The sequence below is a fragment of the Bubalus bubalis genome, chromosome 13, assembly GCF_019923935.1.
Source record: "Bubalus bubalis isolate 160015118507 breed Murrah chromosome 13, NDDB_SH_1, whole genome shotgun sequence".
NCBI classification, from domain to species: Eukaryota; Metazoa; Chordata; class Mammalia; order Artiodactyla; family Bovidae; genus Bubalus; species Bubalus bubalis.
Window position 1 is genome coordinate 68,932,767 of NC_059169.1, and position 19,256 is coordinate 68,952,022.

Genomic DNA, 19,256 nt, shown 5'->3' on the forward strand with positions numbered 1-19,256 from the left:
TGGGAAATGTGGTTTGATTATTTTCTAATAAAAATATAATAGAGACTTCCCTGGTAGTCCACTGGTTAAGACTTTGCCTTCCAATGCAGGGTGTATGGGTTTGATCCCTGATCAGGGAGCTAGGATCTGACATGCCTCAGGACCAGAAAACCAAAACATAGAACAGAAACAATATTGTAACAAATTCATTCAGTTCAGTTCAGTCGCTCAGTCCTGTCGGACTCTTTGTGACCCCATGAATCGCAGCACGCCAGGCCTCCCTGTCCAACACCAACTCCCGGAGTTCACTCAGACTCACATCCATCAAGTCAGTGATGCCATCCAGTCATCTCATCCTCTGTCGTCCTCTTCTCCTCCTGCTCCCAATCCCTCCCAGCATCAGAGTCTTTTCCAATGAGTCAACTCTTCGCATGAGGTGGCCAAAGTACTGGAGTTTCAGCTTTAGCATCATTCCTTCCAAAGAAATCCCAGGGCTGATCTCCTTCAGAATGGACTGGTTGGATCTCCTTGCAGTCCAAGGGACTCTCAAGAGTCTTCTCCAACACCACAGTTCAAAAGCATCAATTCTTTGGTGCTCAGCCTTCTTCCCAGTCCAACTCTCACATTCATACATGACCACAGGAAAAACCACAGCCTTGACTAGACGGACCTTTGTAACAAATTCATTAAAGACATTAAAAATGGTCCACATCAAAAAAATCTTTAAAACATATAATAAAAAAATTTTAAATGAAAATATCAAACTGAAAAACTAAAAATAGAACTACCATGTGACCCAGCAGTTCCACTCCTTGGTCTATGTTTGAAAAAAAAAGACAAAGACACTAATTCAAAAAGATATGCACCCCCCAAAATTCAAAAAGATATGCACCCCAATGTCCATAGCAGCAAAAGTCACAATTGTCAAGATATAAAAGCAATGGAGTGTCCATCAACAGATGAATGGATAAAGAAGATGTAGTATATATACACAATGGAATACTAATCAGTCATAAAAAGAATGAAAATTTGCCATTTGCAGCAACATGGATGGAGTTGGAGGGCATTCTGCTAAGGGAAAGAAGGCAGACAGGAAGACACACACTGTGTGATGTCACTTACCTGTAGAATCTAAAAAACAAACTAGAGAATATAACAAAAAAGCAGCAGACTCACAGATACAGAGAGCTGGTGGTTACCAAGGGGGAGAGGGAAGTGGGGAGGGGCCATATGGGGCAGGGAGTTCAGAGGTACAAACTGTTAAGTATAAAACGGGCTACAAGATATATCATATACTACGGGAAATACAGCCAATAGTTTATAATAAGTATTAATGGAGTATAACCTTTAAAATTGTGAATCACTGTATCGTATACCTGTGACTTATATAATATTGCATTATCAACTATACTTCAATAAAAAGGATACTTAATTGGGTGCTAAGAATACATTAACATAGAAGGAAAATTAAAGCAGGCCTTTCAGCCCCATGTTTGAAGGTTCAGCCAAACCCTAAGCACTGTCCCAACAGGATCTAGTCTAGATCGGTGGGATCGAGACCCCGCCCCCGCCGCCCCCAACTCCTAACTGCTGGCTCCCAGAAGCCTTCTGCTATAGTCTTCCTGTTTTCCCCGCCCTGGAAGGAGATGCTCCCCTGGAGCAAACCCACGGCACCCCACTTTCCTATACCACAGCTCGCACGTGTCACACTCCATGGGGTGGTCTGGACCAGCCGTGAACTTGGAGCATGGGACTCTTGTTCATCTTGGTCCATCTCCAGTCCCACATCTGACTGAGTAGAGACAGTGTCTGCCGACTTGAACAGCTCCCAGCCTTGGCGCTGGACTGTCGCTTCCCCTGCAGTTAGTTACTCAGAGGCATACTGTGGCTTACAGTGGATCGGCCCTACCTACTGGGAGCCACCTGCCACGGGCAGAATCAGCAGCCCTTTCTTCCAGGTCCACCGCCAAACCAAACCCCTTTGAAAGCAGAGCCGTAGACAGACCAAACTAAATAAGCCAAGTGAGGCAGGCAGGCCACCGGGGAAAGCTGGTCTAAGGACTGAGAGCAGAAAACACTGCTTAGAATCCCTCATTTTCCTTCCTCTCCCTCAAAGATCTGATTCCAAGTCCTACAAAAGCCTATAAGCCCACTTTTTTTTTTTTTAAACCTGAAAGAAAATTACTCTTCCTTCCAGGCCTGAAAGAGCTCCGATGTCACTTATACATTCTGCAGGAATATCAAACTCGGAAGATGCTCTGGGAAATGATATTCTGGGGCGACTTTCAGCCACCCTGGACAATGTGCAGCGATAAACTAACCAGTGCAGGCAACGTGGTTGGCTGGAAACAGCAATCTTCTTTAGAGTCTGGACTGGGAGCCAGAAACCCTGACCAAGTGTACCGAGCCCAATGGCCTCCCATTCATTCACACCCCTCCCTGCTCCGTATGTGATGCTCTGCTCCTTGGGTCACTGCAGGCCTGCCCAGGGACCAAGGGGGAGGAGGGACAAACTAATACGTACTGTGTAGTCACTGTGCATTGCACTTCAGGCTTGGGGCTAGGAACAGGATACGATCCATTTTATAACTAACATACAGCTTTGTATTAGGTTTTCAGGTGTACAACAATTCAATACATGTAATTATATTGTGAGTGATCACCACAATATTATGACTTGTACTCTTGATGGTCTGTCCTGAACCTGCTATGAAGTACAGTTAAAATATCTTTTTTAGAAGGAATGTGCCCCAGGCAGTGCTAATCAAACATGCAGTGACAACTGGGCAGTCCTGCGGAGAATATCCTGAGCGAGGGACCATGTAGAGAGGGTGCTATGGTCCTCAGCACCCGGGAGCTGCTTAGAAATGCAGGATCTCAGGCCCTTCTCCCGACACCTCCTGGATCTGAGTTTCTCAAGGGGGGACCCAGGGAATCTGTGATTTTCAGGGTTGCTGAAGCTTGAGGAGTGCTGGCAGATGTAGTGCCCAGGTCCCAGCTGGGTTCCTTGGAAAAGAACAGGGAGCAAGACAGCCGGTGTGGGCTCCTGAGTCCCCAAGTGAGCTCCCAGTCTCCTCTGCTGTTGGTGATTCTGGGCATGGCAGGTATTGACCTAAATGTCTGGGGTGTGTCTGCAGGGTAAGGATACGCGTGGTCCCCCCTGCTGGTAGACACGCTGAGAGGGTGCAGTAAGGAAGGTATTAGAATGCACTAAGGACAGAGGCACCTAATGGGCTGCTGTCTATGGGGTCGCACAGAGTTGGACATGACTGAAGCGACTTAGCAGCAGCAGCAGCAGCAAACCCACAGCATGGCAACTCCCAAGCAACCAATTGATATTCACCATCACACCATTATTATTGGGTTGGCCAAACAAATTTGAGTTTTCCATAAAAATGTACAAAAGCTAGAGTGAACTTTTTGGCCAACCCAATATCTCTTGGGGAAACTCTTCCCTGCATAGACGCCTCCCCAGGCAAGAAGCTGACCAACTGGAGGTAGTCTGTGTCTGTCTCTGGCAGCTGGAGGCAGAGGCGCCCGGTCTGTAGGGTGGACAGTGTTACGTCGTCGCCTGTGTCATCTGGCCCTCCCAGAGATGCAGGCTGAGCGCACGCCTTACTCTCCCACCTCCCCTGGGAGCGGAGGGGCTTTAGGGAAGAGGGGCTTCTATTGGCATGGCCACTGTTCTCACCCGATGTCAGGGTTAGAGGGGTAGGGGGCCATCCACTCATTCCCTTTGCCCCCTACCCTGCATTCAGTGCTGGAGGCCCGCTCTTCAGCAGACACCATGGCCCCAGGGCTCCTCCGTGGGTGCCTCCTGGCCCGGTCTCCCCTCTGGGTCCTGGTCACTCCCCTCCCTGTTTCTAACCACCAGCCAGGGTTCTCCCCTGCTCAGGCTGCCTCCAGGGGGCCTGCCCAGAACAGCCCCAAGTTCCCACCTTTCTCCCCTTCTGTCTCCTTTTCTTTGTTCATTCATTCAACAGTGAGTGTCCAATGTGTGCTGGGCACTGTCAGAGGCACTAGGGAGCCTGCAGCGGGCAAAACAGGGAAAGTCCCTGCCTCCGGGTGCCCAGGTTCTGGTGGGGGAGACAGACAAGCCTCTATTGGATCACTGCACATCTGTTACGGGGGACGGCGCTACGGGGAAAGGCTGGCAGGGCAGGGGCACATGTGTGAGAATGGGAGAGAGAGATGCCCTTCAACATCGTGGCCAGGGAAGGGCTCGCTGGCGGGGACACGGAGCAGAGCCCTGATTGGGGGAGTGGAGGAGAGGGAACAGCCATGTGGCCAGCTGGGCGGTGGGGGTTCAGGCAGAAGGACAGAACTGACACAGGGTGTTCCGAAGGGTCAAGAGTGACAGCAGGGTGGCTGGGGCAGAGTGAGGGGAGGGGAGCAGAGCAGGAAGGGCCACTGGGAGGAAACCAGCTCCACAAGAGAGGGGACGGGCAGTGGTTCCGAGCACAGGAGTCACCTGATCTGGCTTATGCTCTAAAGGGACCTTCTCACTGTCCAGTGGGCAAGCGAGGGCGGAGGTAAGGTGACTTGTCAGGCGGCTGTGTGGGTGGGGCAGGCAGGGAAAGACTCTCTGAAACCTTAATCATGAGAAGGAACCCACCGTGTGATGACCTTGGAGAAGACCATCCCAGGCGGTAGGTGCAAAGGTCCTGAGGCAGCAAAGAGTTTGTTGCATCTGAGGAAGAGAAAGCAGGCTGACGTGGAAGGCAAAGAGGGAGTAAGAAGCAAGAGATAAAGCCTGAGAGATGAGCAGCTGACAAAAGGGCCTTGGTGAACATCTGGAAAGGCTGTCAGGGCCATGGGAAGTTTTGGAGGGCATGGCAACCCACTCCAGTATTCTTGCCTGGAGAATCCCGTGGACAGAGGAGCCTGGTGGGCTTGCAAAGAGTTGGACACAACTGAAGTAACCACTGTACCCCACAAAAAGCAAAGTCTTTCTCTGCTTTTTTTTTAAGATTTCTTTTTTAACGTGGACCATTTTTTAAAGTCTTCATTGTATTTGTTACAATGTTGCTTCCATTTTATGTTTTGCTTTTTGGGTTGCAAGGCAGCGTGGGCTTTTAGCTCCCAGACCAGGGATCGAACCCACACCCCCTGCATTGGAAGGCGAAGTCTTAACCACTGGACCGCTAGAGACGTCCCTCTCTACTTTCTTAAAACACAAGTCTCACCCTCATGTGTTGCTGGTGGAAACGTAAAATGGCGCAGCCACTACAGAAAACAATATGAAAGCTACTTTCCTCTAGAAATTAAACACAGACTCACCATGTGACTCAGCAATTGCACGTCTGGGTATAAGCCCCAAAGAAGTAAAAGCAGGGACCCAAAGAGATATTTGCACACACACGTTCACAGCAGCATTATTCACAATAGTCCAAAGGTAGATGCATTTCACGCGTCCATCAGCAGATGAATGGATACACGAAATGTGGCATGTTCACGACAGAATAGTATTCAGATTTAAAAAGGAAGGGAATCTGACACAGGCTACAACTTGGATGAACCTTAAGGACATTATGCGAAGTGAAATAAGCCTGTCAAGAAGAGACAAAACACAGTACGATCCCACTTGTATGAGATTCCTAGAGCAGTCAAGCGCGTAGAGACATGAAGTAGGACGGTAGTTGGCAGGAGCCGGAGGGAGGTGGGGATGTGGGGTTACTGTGTGACTAGGACAGAGCTTCAGCTCTGCAGGATGAGAAGAGCTCTGCAGATGGGCAGTGGTGTTGGTTGTAGAACAATGTGGGTGCAGTAACACCCTACATACATTTACATTTAAAAAGGATTCAGACAGTCAGCTTCACTGTTGTGTGTATTGTTATGTGTATTTTACTACAGTTAAAAAAATTTTTTAGAAAGTCTCTGGAGGCCACTTAGTCTCCCATTTGCATCCTCATCAGCACCCATCTCCCTGTCCTCATGGCAATCATGACCCCAGTATTTAGGGACTGAATGTCTAGACAATCTCCTCGCTGCGTGAAGATGACAGATAAATGAACTGGCATGGATGAGATCTTAAAAGCTCTCCAGTGAAGACAATCCCCAAGACTGAACCTGGCCGCTCTTTCAAAAGGTAACAATTCTGCTTGCCAGGATTTCTTGCCTTTCAAACGTTACTTCCTGGTAGCTCAGCTGGTAAAGAATCCGCCTGCAATGCAGGAGACCTAGGTTCGATCTCCAGGTTGGGAAGATTCGCTGGAGGAATAAATGGCAACCCACTACAGTATTCTTGCCTGGACAATTCCATGGACAGAGAAGCCTGGCAGGCTACTATGGGGTCGCAAAGAGTTGGACACGACTGAGCAACTTGCACTCACTCACTCAAATGTTACTTAAATCTTGGTGGCTCAGTGGTAAAGAACCTGCCTCCCAAGGCAGGAGACATAAGAGATGCAGGTTCAATCCCTGGGTTGGGAGGATCCCCTGGAGGAGGGCATGGCAACCCACTCCAGTATCCTTGCCTGGAGAATCCCGAGGACAGAGGAGCCTGGTGGGCTACAGTCCATGGGGTTGCACAGAGTCAGACACGACTGAAGTGACTTAGCACACACAAAACCTTCTGTTTAAGCCAGTTCTCTCCTCTGCCTTCTGAGAATGCAAAGAACAGCCAGTGACCATCTATGGAAGAAGTCCTCCAAAGGACTTAGACACCACTGTTAAATTCCCTTGCCTCTCCAAAGACATGGGGTGATCTACTTTCCACATTGTCCAGCCTAAAACTGCAGCCACATTCTCTTGGTGAAATCGACCTTTGAGTCCTCAACTGTGCCTCTATGTGTCTGGATGGACCCCAAATTGCTTCTTAAGGTGTGGACCAGCCCATGGCACTCCCATGGTAGACCTCTAAGGGAGGTGGTAGGCTACTATTCAGGCCTGTGTCCTTTGCAGGCTCCTCAGAGCATCTCAAGAAGATGTCAACACACAACCCAGCTCAGGTGAGTCGCAGGACAAACGACTCCATCCTTTACCAGCTACACGGGAACAGGTGTACTCCAGGGACTGGGCCGGGAATAAACAAGCCAAATTCACTGTCACTTACAATCTACCAAAAACTTGGCTGTGAGAAACAACTTTGGGAAGACTGAAGGTGTATCCCTCCCTTTGGGGTTAAGTCCCCAGGAGTTGCAGGTGGGGACCACCTGGTTTTGCCCAGCCTCCCTCTGCGGGGTGTCTTTGTTGCACTACGCTGACTGGGCACCCTGCCCGCCCTGCAGGTGCCATGTAAGGAAGCCTTGGGAGGCCTCCGTGCAGTCGTTCTAGACACACAGTTGAAGGCAGGCTACCGACACCTGGATGGACGTGAGAAGGCGTGGGCAATGCTGCTCCCAGGACTCAGAGTCAGCAATCTGAAGTGCAGTCTATTTCTGCCTTGTGGACTCTAAATTGCATTCTGGTTTTGCTGCTGGGGAACTCAAAATCAAATTGGGGTCCTATTTCTGGAAGAATGCTGTGCAACAGAACTTTCTGCAACGATGGCAGTGTTCTGTATGTGTGCGGCCCAACATGGTAGCCACCAGCCCCATGGGGCTACTGAGTACTTGAAATGAGTGAGACTGTGGAACTAAATTTTTTTATTTTAACTTCAATGTTAAATTTAAATGGCCACGTGTGGCTAGTGGCTATAGATTCCATGGCAAAGTTCTCAAGTAGGGAATGACATAAATCTTGGATCTCACAGATGGTTTACCTTACTTTCCTAACATTATCCAAATTTCTCCTCCATTTCAAGTTTCTTGGGTATTTAATTATTAATATTTAATTATCTTTATTAATCTTCTGGTGTGGCCTGTATTTGTCAATCAACCTCAGTCTTTTCAAAAAAATGATGTGGGATCTCCTTATAAAGACAAAAGCCCCAGATAACGTGGCCATATTCCCCCCTTTTTGATCACGTATGCCCCCACCCCTTTGTGCAATCTGGAGTAATCAATATGTTCATTTCAGGGAAGTGGGTCCCATGAGCGGGGAAAGAGAAGCCTCCTCTTCTGTTTCTATGCTTTGTTTCTTCATCTGGGTGTTGCTCAGGCAAAGGTTTAATTTGTGAAAATTCACCGAGCATGGATATATGATTTGCACTTTTCCTTGTATATATCATTTATATGATTCTTCAAGAAAAAATAAGGAAAATGTATAAAGAGAACCTACTATGTTCAAAGTACCATGTTCTAGTGTGTGTAACACAGGTCTTGGCTCCAGAAAGCTGTAGTTTTGATCAGCAAGCATTAACGCAAATTTCTGAGATATATTTTATAGAGAGATATCTTGGGCAACTTCAGAGGCTGGCAACTCCCCACCCACCGACCTTTCTGCCTCTCCCCCCTGAGTCAGGCAATGCCAAGAAAGGAGAGGTGAGCTTCAGGAGGTAGAAGACTTTCTTTCCATCTAATCAGACACTAAAATCCTCAACAAAATACTGGCAAACCAAATCTAACAACAAATTAAAAGGATTGTACACCCTGATCAAGTGGGATTTATTCCAGATATTCAAGGACTCTTCAGTATATTCAAATCAATCAGTGTGATACACCACATCAACAAACTGAACAAAAACCATATGATCATCTCAATAGATGCAAAAAAAGCTTTATGACAAAGTTCAATACCCACTTATGATAAAAACTCTCTAAAAAGTGGGATAAGAGGGAACCTGCCTCAATATAATAAAGGTCATATACTTCATATCTACAGCTAACACCATACTTCATGGTGAAAGTGGAAAGCATTTTCTATAAAATCAGGATGTCCACTCTTGCCACTTTTATTCAACATAGTTTTTGAAGTCCTCGTCAGGGCTATTAGAGAAGAAAAAGAAACAAAAGGAATCCAAATTGTAAAAGGATAAGTAAAACTGTCACTGTTTGCAGATGACATGATACTATAAATAGAAAATCCTAAAGTTGCCATCAGAAAATCACTAGAGTTCATCAATGAATTTAGTAAAGTTGTGGGATACAAAATTAATACATAGAAATGTCTTGCATTTCTATATACTAACAACCAAAGATCAGAAAGACATATTAAGGAAACAATCCCATTTACTACATGGCAGAAAGTGAAGAGGAACTCAAAAGCCTCTTGATGAAAGTGAAAGTGGAGAGTGAAAAGGTTGGCTTAAAGCTCAACATTCAGAAAACGAAGATCATGGCATCCGGTCCCACCACTTCATGGGAAATAGATGGGGAAACAGTGGAAACAATGTCAGACTTTATTTTTTTGGGCTCCCAAATCACTGCAGATGGTGATTGCAGCCATGAAATTAAAAGACTCTTATTCCTTGGAAGGAAAGTTATGACCAACCTAGATAGCATATTGAAAAGCAGAGACAGTACTTTGCCAACAAAGGTCCGTCTAGTCAAAGCTATGGTTTTCCCAGTGGTCATGTATGGATGTGAGAGCTGGACTGTGAAGAAGGTTGAGCGCTGAAGAATTGATGTTTTTGAACTATGGTGTTGGAGAAGACTCTTGAGAGTCCCTTGGACTGCAAGGAGTTCCAACCAGTCCATTCTGAAGGAGATCGGCCCTGGGTTTTCTTTGGAAGGAATGATGCTAAAGCTGAAACTCCAGTACTTTGGCCACCTCATGCGAAGAGTTGACTCATTGGAAAAGACTCTGATGCTGGGAGGGATTGGGGGCAGGAGGAGAAGGGGATGACAGAGGATGAGATGGCTAGATGGCATCACCGACTCGATGGACGTGAGTCTGAGTGAACTCTGGGAGTTGGTGAAGGACAGGGAGGCCTGGCGTGCTGTGATTCATGGGGTCGCAAAGAGTTGGACATGATTGAGTGACTGAACTGAACTGAAAATGGATTAAAGTCCCTAGGAAAAAACCTACCTAAAGGAGGCATGAAATTAAAAGATGCTTGCTCTTTGGAAGAAAAGCTATGACCAACCTAGACTGCATATTCAAAAGCAGAGACATTACTTTGCCAACAAAGGTCCATCTAGTCAAAGCTATGGTTTTTCCAGTAGTCATGTGTGGATGTGAATGCTGGACTATAAAGAAAGCTGAGCACTGAGGAATCAGTGCTTTTGAACTGTGGTGTTGGAGAAAATTGATGCTTTTGAACTGTGTTAATGGAGAAGACTCTTGAGAGTCCCTTGGACTTCAAGGAGATCAAACCAGTCAATCCTAAAGGAAATCAGTCGTGAATATTAACTGGAATAGTCATTGGAGGGACTGATGCTGAAGCTGAAATTCCCAATACTTTGGTCACCTGATGCGAAGAACTGATTCATTGGAAAAGACCCTGATGCTGGGAAAGATTGAAGGTAGGAGGAGAAAGGGATGACAGAGGATGAGATGGTTGGATGGCATCACCGACTCGATGGGCATGAGTTTGAGCAAGCTCTGGGAGTTGGTGATGGAAGGGAAGCCTGGCGTGCTGCAGTCCATGGTCTGGCAAAAAGACACAACTGAGCAACTGAACTGAACTGACTGAAGGAGGTAAAAGACGAAGTCAGAAAACTATCTGGAAAGAAATCAAAGATATACCATATCCTTGGATTGGAAGAATCAATATTGTGAAAATGACTATAATATCCAAAGCAATCTACAGATTCAGTGCAATCCCTGTCAAATTACCAGTGGTATTTTTCACAGAATTAGAACAAAAAATTTCACAATTTGTACAAAAACACAAAAGTCTCCAACTAATCAAAACAATCTTGAGAAAGAAGAACAGAGCTAGAGGAATCAGGCTCCCTGACTTCAGACTATACTACAAAGCTACAGTAACGAAGACAGTTTGGTCCTGGCACAAAAACAGAAATACAGATCAATGGAACAGGGCAGAAAGTCCAGAGATAAACCCACACACCTGTGGCCACCTAATCTGTGACAAAGAAGGCAAGAATATACAATGGAGAAAAGACAGTCTCTTCAACAAGTGGCACTGAGAAAACTAGGCAGCTACATGTAAAGGAATGAAATTAGAACACTTCCTAACACTATACACACACAAAAAATAACACAAAATGGATTAAAGACCTAAAGTAAGACCTAAATACAAAACTCTTAGAGGAAAACAGAGACACTCTTTGATAGGAATTGCAGCAAGATCTTCTGGGATTCACTTCCTAGATGGACCTAGAGATTGTCATACAGAGGGAAGGCAGAAAGAGAAAGTCAAATATCATATAATATTGCTAATATGTGGAATCTAGAAAAACGGTACAGGTGAACTTATCTGCAAACCAGAAACAGAGTCAGAAATGCAGAAAACAAACTTACAGGTTACCAGGGTGAGGGAGGGGGTGGAATGAATTGGGAGACTGGGATTGACATATATACACCACTATATATAAAATAGATAACTAATGAGAGCCTACTATATAGGACAGGGAACTCAACGCTCTGCGTGTGTGCTAAGTCGCTTTGGTCGTGTCCGACTCTTTGGGACCCCATGGACTGTAGCCCACCAGGTTCCTCAGTCCATGGGATTTTCCAGGCAAGGATACTGGAGTGGGTTGCCACGCCCTCCTCCATGGGATCTTCCCGACCCAGGGGTTGAACCCATGTGTCTTTTGTCTCCTGCATTGGCAGGCATGTTCTTTACCACTAGCGCCACCTAGGAAGCGCACTCAGTGCTCTGTGGTGACCTAAGTGAAAAGGAAATCCAAAAGCAAAGTGGATATATGTAGATGAATAACTGATTCATTTTGCTGTTCAGCAGAAACTAATGCAACAGTGTAAAGAAACTATAAAAGAGTGAATTTTACAAAAAATAATTCCAAATTCTTAAAAGAGGTTGAGTAGCTCCCAGAAACAAACCTCTCAGCTTTTTTCCTTCAGAGGAATTAAACACTGAAGAAGGTCTCTGAAATATGGATTGTCAAGTCAGTGGGGCAGGATGAAGAAATAAATGCAACCTATATTTTAAGAAAGCAACTAAAAACTACCCAACCAAGATCGTCTTCAGTGTATAACTGCACTCAAGTGAACAAAAGCATGTATGTTGAAAATGAAACTCGGGAACCACACTGCTAAGGAGAATATGGGAAAAAAAGGTGCTGTTTCCACTGGGTCCCTTCTCCCATAACCAAAACATCTTAATTTGCTAAAGACTGAAGCATAAAAATTTTTACTTTTAAAAGGAACTTAAAAGAGTTGGACTGACTTCCCTGGTGGCTTAGACAGTAGAGAATCTGCTTGTAATGTGGGAGACCTGGGTTTGATCCCTGGGTTGGGAAGACCCCCTGGAGGAGGGAATGGCAACCCGCTTCATTATTCTTGTCTGGAGAATTCCATGTATACAGGAGCCTGATGGGCTATAGCCCATTGAAGTCACAAAGATTTGGGCACAATGGAGCGACTAACACACACACACACACACACACACACACACACACACACACACACACACAGGTGGGCAGGTGTATCAAGCCAGAGCAGAGAGCGTCTTTCTACAGTGATGCAGTAACAGTAACCTATTCAAACAGCCATAATCAAGAACTGTGAGAGGGGACCATTATTCATTTCTTCCCACATTAATTTAACTCTTTGACATACTGCCATTTTGGACAAAAGCCCAAATTCCTGAAACCCCCACGATACAAATCTTTTTCTCTTACTCTTTTCATACTTGGATGCTCTAAATTCAAAAGCCTGTACCCATAGATTGTATAGCTATTTAAATCTGTGACTTTTCTTTGAAATATTCTTTCAATGGTTCCTTCGAGTGGGTTTCAGGCCAAGCTGTCTTACTTTATTCTTTCATTTATATTATTACAGGGATTGAGGGGGAAAAAAAGTATTCTAAATAACACAAAAAGGAAAAATTCCCTCAGAAACAATCACGTTCATTTTGGACTTTTAGTATAAACAAAGTCCTTTCATTAATTTTTACTTATGCAAATGCATTATGTTTTGCATAAAGAATAAGCAGTCTTCAAATACAGAAGAAAACTTTTTTCACATTTCAAGAGAGATTATAAAATGGATACAGAAATACACAGGATCATAAAAGACTAGTATAAGCAACTATATGCCAATAAGATGGACAACCTAGAGTAAGTGGACAAATTCTTAGCAAATTTCCTGAAACTGAACAGGAAAAAATAAAAAATATGAACACATCAACCACAAGTACTGAAATTGAAACTGTGATAGAAAAACTCCCAGCAAATAAAAGTCCAGGACCAGATGGCTTCACAGGCAGATTCTTTCAAACATTTAGAGAAGAGTTAACACCCATCCTATTCTGAAAAATTGCAAAGGAAGGAACACGCCCAGACTTATGCTGTGAGGCCACCATCACTCTGATACCAAAACTAAACACAGATACCACAAAAAAGAAAATTATAGGCCAATATTACCGATGAACATGGACACAAAAATCAACAAGATAACTAGCAAAATGAATCCAACAATATATTAAAAGGGTAACACACCATGAAAAACTGGGATTTATCCCAGGGCTGCAAGGAGTTGTCAATATTCACAAATCAGTATGATATACCACATTAACAGACTGAAGAATAAAAACATATGATCATCTCAACAGATGCAGAAAAAGCTCCTGACAAAATTCAACACTCATTTATGTTAAAACCTCTCCAGAAAGTGGGCATAGAGGAAAACTATCTCAACATAATAAAGACAAAATATGACAAACCCACAGCTAACATCATACTCAAACATGAAAAACTGAAAGCATTTCCGCTAAGTTCAGGAACAAGACATGGATATCCACTCTCACCACTTTTATTCAACGTAGTTTTGGCAGTCAGAGAAGAAAAAGAAATAAAAGGTATCCAAATTGGAAAAAAGAAGTAAAACTGTCACTGTTTGCAGATGACATGATACTACACACAGAAAATCCTAAAAATGCTACCAGAAAACTACTGGAGCTCATACATGAATTTGGTAGAGTTGTTGGATACAAAGTTAACACACAGAAATCTCTTGCATTCCTATACACCAACAACAAAAGATCAGGAAGAGAAATTAAGGAAACAATCCCGATTTACCATTGCATCAAAAAGAATAAAACACCCAGGAATAAACCTACCTACAGAGGCAAAAGACCTGTACTCCAGAACCTATAAGATGCTGATGAAAGAAATGGAAGATGACACAGACAGACAGAAAGCTATACCGTGTTCTTACACTGGAAGAATCAATATTGTCAAAATGACTATACTGCCCAAGGTGGTCTACAGATTCAATGCCTATCAAATTACCAAAGGCAGTTTTTTGCAGCTCTAGAATAATAAAATCTTAAAATTTGTATGGAAACACAAGACCCTGAGGAGCCAAAGTAATCTTAAGAAAGAAAACCAGAGCTGCAGGAATCAGGCTCCCTGACTTCAGCCTATACTACCAAGCTATGGACAGTATGGTAGGGCGCAAAGACAGACTTATAGATCAATGGAACAGAACAGAAAGCCCAGAATTAAACCCCTGCACCTTTGGTCAATTAATCCGTGACAAAGAAGTCAAGAACATACAGTGGAGAAAAGACAATCTTCAATAAGTGGTGCTGGGAGAACAGCCAGCCACATGTAAAAGAATAAAACTAGAACACTAGCACCATACACAAAAAAAGTCTCAAGATGGATTAAAGACCTAAATGTAAGACCAGATTCTATAAAACCCTTAGAGAAAAACATAGGCAGAATACGCTTTGACACAAATCACAGCAAGATCTTCTATTCATAGCTTACAGAAATGAAAATAAAAACAAAAATAAACAAATGGGACCTAATTAAACTTAAAAGCTTTTGCACAGCAAAGGAAACCATAAACAAAACAAAAAGACAACCCAAAGAATGGGAGAAACTATTTGCAAATGGTGCAACCAACAAAAGATTAATCTCTAAAATATATAAACAGCTCATGTAGTTCAATATCAAAAACACAAACAACCCAATCAAAAAATAGGCACAAGATCTAAACAGATGTTTCTCCAAAGAAAACATAGAGATAGCCAAAACAAAACAAAAACCCATGAAAAGATGTTCAGTTCAGTTCAGTCACTCAGTCGTGTCTGACTCTTTGCGACCCCATGAATCGCAGCACGCCAGGCCTCCCTGTCCATCACCAACTCCCAGAGTTCACTCAAACTCACGTCCATGGAGTCGGTGATGCCATCCAGCCATCTCATCCTCTGTTGTCCCCTTCTCCTCCTGCCCCCAATCCCTCCCAGCATCAGAGTCTTTTCCAATGAGTCAACTCTTCGCATGAGGTGGCCAAAGTACTGGAGTTTCAGCTTTAGCATCAGTCCTTCCAAAGAACACCCAGGACTGATCTCCTTTAGAATGGACTGGTTGGATCTCCTTGCAGTCCAAGGGACTCTCAAGAGTCTTCTCCAACACCACAGTTCAAAAGCATCAATTCTTCAGTGTTCAGCTTTCTTCACAGCTTTCTCTCACATCCATACATGACTACTGGAAAAACAATAGCCTTGACTGGGCAGACCTTTTCACTAATTATTAGAGAAATGCAAATCAAAACTACAATGAAGTATCACTTCACACTGGTCAGAATGGCCAGCATAAAAAAATCTACAAACAATAAATGCTGGAGAGGGTGTGGAGAAAAAGGAACTCTCTTACACTCTTGGTAGGAATGTAAATTGGTACAACCACTATGGAGAACCGCTTTGAGGTTCCTTAAAAAACAATCAGCAATACCATGTGATCCAGCAATCCCATTCCTAAGCATATATCTGGAGAAAACCATAATTCAAAAAGAATACATATACCCCAGTGTCCACTGCAGCACTCCTTACAATAGCCTAGACATGGAAGCAACCTAAGTGTCCACTGACAAATAAATAGATAAAGAAGATATGGTACATATATACAATGGAATATCACTCAGCCATAAAAAAGATTAAAATAATGCCACTTGCAGCAATATGGATGGACCTAGAGATTAACATTCTAAGTGAAGTAAGTCAAAGACAAATATAATATCACTTATATGTGGAATCTAAAAAATTATAGAAATAAACTTATTTACAAAACAGAAGCAGATGTACAGACTTCAAAAACAAACTTATGGTTATCAAAGGGGGAAAGCTGGAGGCAGAGGATAAACTAGAAGGTTGGGATTAACATATATATAAACTATATATAAAACAGACATCAACAAGGACTTGTTGTATAGCATAAGAACTCCACTTAATGTTCCATAATAACCTTATGAAAAAAGAATCTGAAAAAGAATAGATATACGTATAACTGAAACACTCTGCTGTATACCTAAAATGAACACAACATTGTAAATCAACTATATTCCAATATAAAATAAAAATTAAAACAAATAGTGTTTAGTTCAGTGAATAATAAAGCAATATTATCTTATTTGCATAATTCAAAGAGAAATCTGAAAATTACCTATTTCCTTTAAATCATAAATATTTCAAGGTGACTCTTTTGACCTGAGCAATGTGGCCTAGCTCTAGTTTGAACCAGGTATCTGACATGTGCCAAATTCTCACTTCATTTTGTAATATGTGGATTATACTTCTGATGTTTAATGCTAAAACCAACAGAAACTATGAAACTTTACCTGTGATTCAAGTAAACACAATCAGCCAGCACCTTTCAAGACAACGTTGCCTAACTTGCTATCAGCTTTCTCCTCTCAGGTAGCCATATGTGAAAACCGAGATGCCAAAGGCAGAGGCATTTCAGAAAGACAAAATTGTATATACCTGGAACCGATTTACCTGTTATTAGAAAGCCTGGGTCTTGAAAGCATGTATCAGGTAGGGCATATATAGGACATTCTTAAATCTATATGCTCAATTTTGAATTCAAGAGTGTAGCTTAATGACTTCTAAAGAGTTGGGATAATTGCTGGAAGGATGGGAGAAGAAAGGGGTCCAGTAATTGAACCAAGACATTAACCACAGAAGCAACAGAAGAGCCTACTGCATCCATTTCCTTCTGTGTATTTACTCCCCTCTCCCCATGCTTAATGAAACCAGAAGCCCCAAAGACATCGCAGTACTCCTTAAAACGCCTAGAAGGCATTTCCCAGTAACCACTGAATTTTAACAAGGTTAATACCCAGTAGCAGAAGGGTGAAGGGTGGAAAGTAGGGCAGGCACCAGAGCAAAGAAGAAAACATATCTTCTCTACTGAATGTCAACATATTTTACAATTGTCACGGATGGCTTTTCCTGAAGTTCCTTTGTAAAAATGAAGAATTCATTGGTAAAAACCGCCTACTTGTGAGGGAGTAGACTAAGCAATCTTTAATAGCAAATTCCCTGGGATATCAGCTCATTCAAGATCCCCTGGAACCACAAGCATGTAGTGGATGGATGCTTGTCACACGAGAGGGATCAGCTATTGCTGGCCTGGGGCATGTGACCTTGGCAGCAAAGTGAAAACCATTTAATTAGAGGACAACTTGACTTGGTCTTCAAGCCATAAAGAGGGTCACTGATCCCTCCTTTTACTTTTTTTTTTTTTTTTCCTCCTTTTTCTTAACTCCTTGTTTTGTAACAGGTACTTGCTAGGATTTCAGGAAAAGCCATTTCACTTGTTTCTGTTATCATCAAAGGGAGACAGACACAGGCAGACAGACGGACATTCCCCCAGGTACCTGCAGAAGGATCTTGTTGCCGTCATGGTCCTCTGTCTGCCAGCGCCCCTCACTGATGGGGCTGCAAGGGTTGGGCAAGAGCGGCACCAGCTCGCCGATGTCCCTGACCCGGAACTCCAGCACGGAGGAGTCGGTGGGGACTGGGGTCTGGTCACAGGGCAGTCTCTTGAGGGAAAACTGGATGTCCATGTCCAGATTGGAGAAAATGGGGAAGATGCAGAAGTCCGCTTTCTTCTGGCTGGGGCTCCGCTTGAGGATCAGCTCGTAGAACTTGAGGATGTCGGCGTAGTTGTCATGGCGACAGTAGATGGTGAAACGCACTATCTCCTTGCCGTAGTGCACCGGCCGGATGGCCCAGAGCGGCGTCCCCGGGGCCAGTGTGAAGAAGTCCTGGCTGCAGGGCAGGTAGGGCAGGAACTTGCCGGGCACGCGTTCCGTGTGGTGGTGGCGCCAGGGCGGCCGCTGCAGCGTGCGGTGCAGCTGCAGAATCGGCTCCTCGCCGTATTCCTCCTGCAGGAAGAGCACCACGGCCAGCGCCGGCTGTGCTGCCTTGGGGACCCTCTTCCGCCGGCGGCACGCCCGCCTTTCCGAGACCCTGAACAGCGGGAGGTCTGGGTGGATCCACGCCAAGACCTTGTCGATGGCCTCCTGCAGGGGGCGGGATTCCCCTGGGTCCGCGATGATGTGGATGCTGACCAGGAAAGGGTCCTGCGCCTCCTCGGTAGAGTACTCACCTAGCGACACACAAAAAGAAACCCCAAAGAACACACGGTGACTACTTCATGAAGGTGGCCCGCAGTGACACGCAAGGTCTTGGCAGAAACAGAAGCTCCATTTTAACTGAACTCCTTGATCTTATGAAATTCTGAACCCAAGTTCACGTGCAAATAGGAGTGTTGGGGCACCCAGCTGCCTGCCAATTCAGGAGACATAGGAGACTGGGGTTCCATCCCTGGGTCGGGAAGATCCCTGGAGGAGGGAATGGCAACCCACTCCAGTATTCTTGCCTGGAGACTCCCATGGACAGAGGAGCCTGGTGGGCTACAGTCCATACAGTGGCAAAGAGTTGGACACATGACTGAAGGAACATAGCTGGGCATACACAACAGCAGCCCCAAACTTAAGAACTATTACCCTGGTTCCCAAGCTGCATGGTATTAGGACGACCTTGGTGTGGTACTGCAGCAGGTTAAACGTATCTTCCATTGAACAACACAGTTAAGTCTCCATGCATTTGGAAAGGATACCAGGGCCCTTAGGGAAGAGTTGTACATTAAGCATTAGGTGTACAACATTTGCTTCCCAGGTGGTGCTAGCAATAAAGAACCTGCTGCCAATGCAGGAGACATAAGAGACATGGGTTCGATCCCTGGGTTGGGAAGATCCATTTATACCATTTAGAATTTCCTAGGGTTACTGTAGTGCCTTCCCCCACAAATGTTCCCTATAAGCACTCCTTTGGTTTGCTTATTTTGTTGGCTTATTCATCACTTTGTTCATTCATTTAACATTTATGGAACCCCTTCTTCACCAGGTACTTCCTCTAATGCACACATCAAGCCCTGGCTGGTGAGGCATCCTGCTGACTGTCGTGCTGGTGGGGTGGCCAGGAGGTGATCGTCTTGCTGCTGGAGACACAGGGAAGAACAATCCGGGGGGAGGGGGTGAACCCCATGTTCTGTCAGAGCTTCCTAGGCCTG

At 44.5% G+C, this 19,256-nt stretch overlaps 1 protein-coding gene across 1 annotated transcript in view; it reads right to left on the reverse strand.

Annotated features, from left to right (window-relative positions):
* Positions 1–18,709, reverse strand: part of FAM124A (family with sequence similarity 124 member A) — an 83,990-nt gene extending 65,281 nt beyond the window's left edge. The window contains exons 1-2 of the mRNA XM_045162430.1: positions 18,691–18,709; positions 17,557–18,290 (exon numbers count right to left, since the gene is read on the reverse strand). Coding sequence (XP_045018365.1) covers positions 17,557–18,290; positions 18,691–18,709 — 753 coding nt within the window. The remainder of the gene's footprint in view (positions 1–17,556; positions 18,291–18,690) is intronic.
* Between the last annotated feature and the right edge of the window lie 547 nt (positions 18,710–19,256).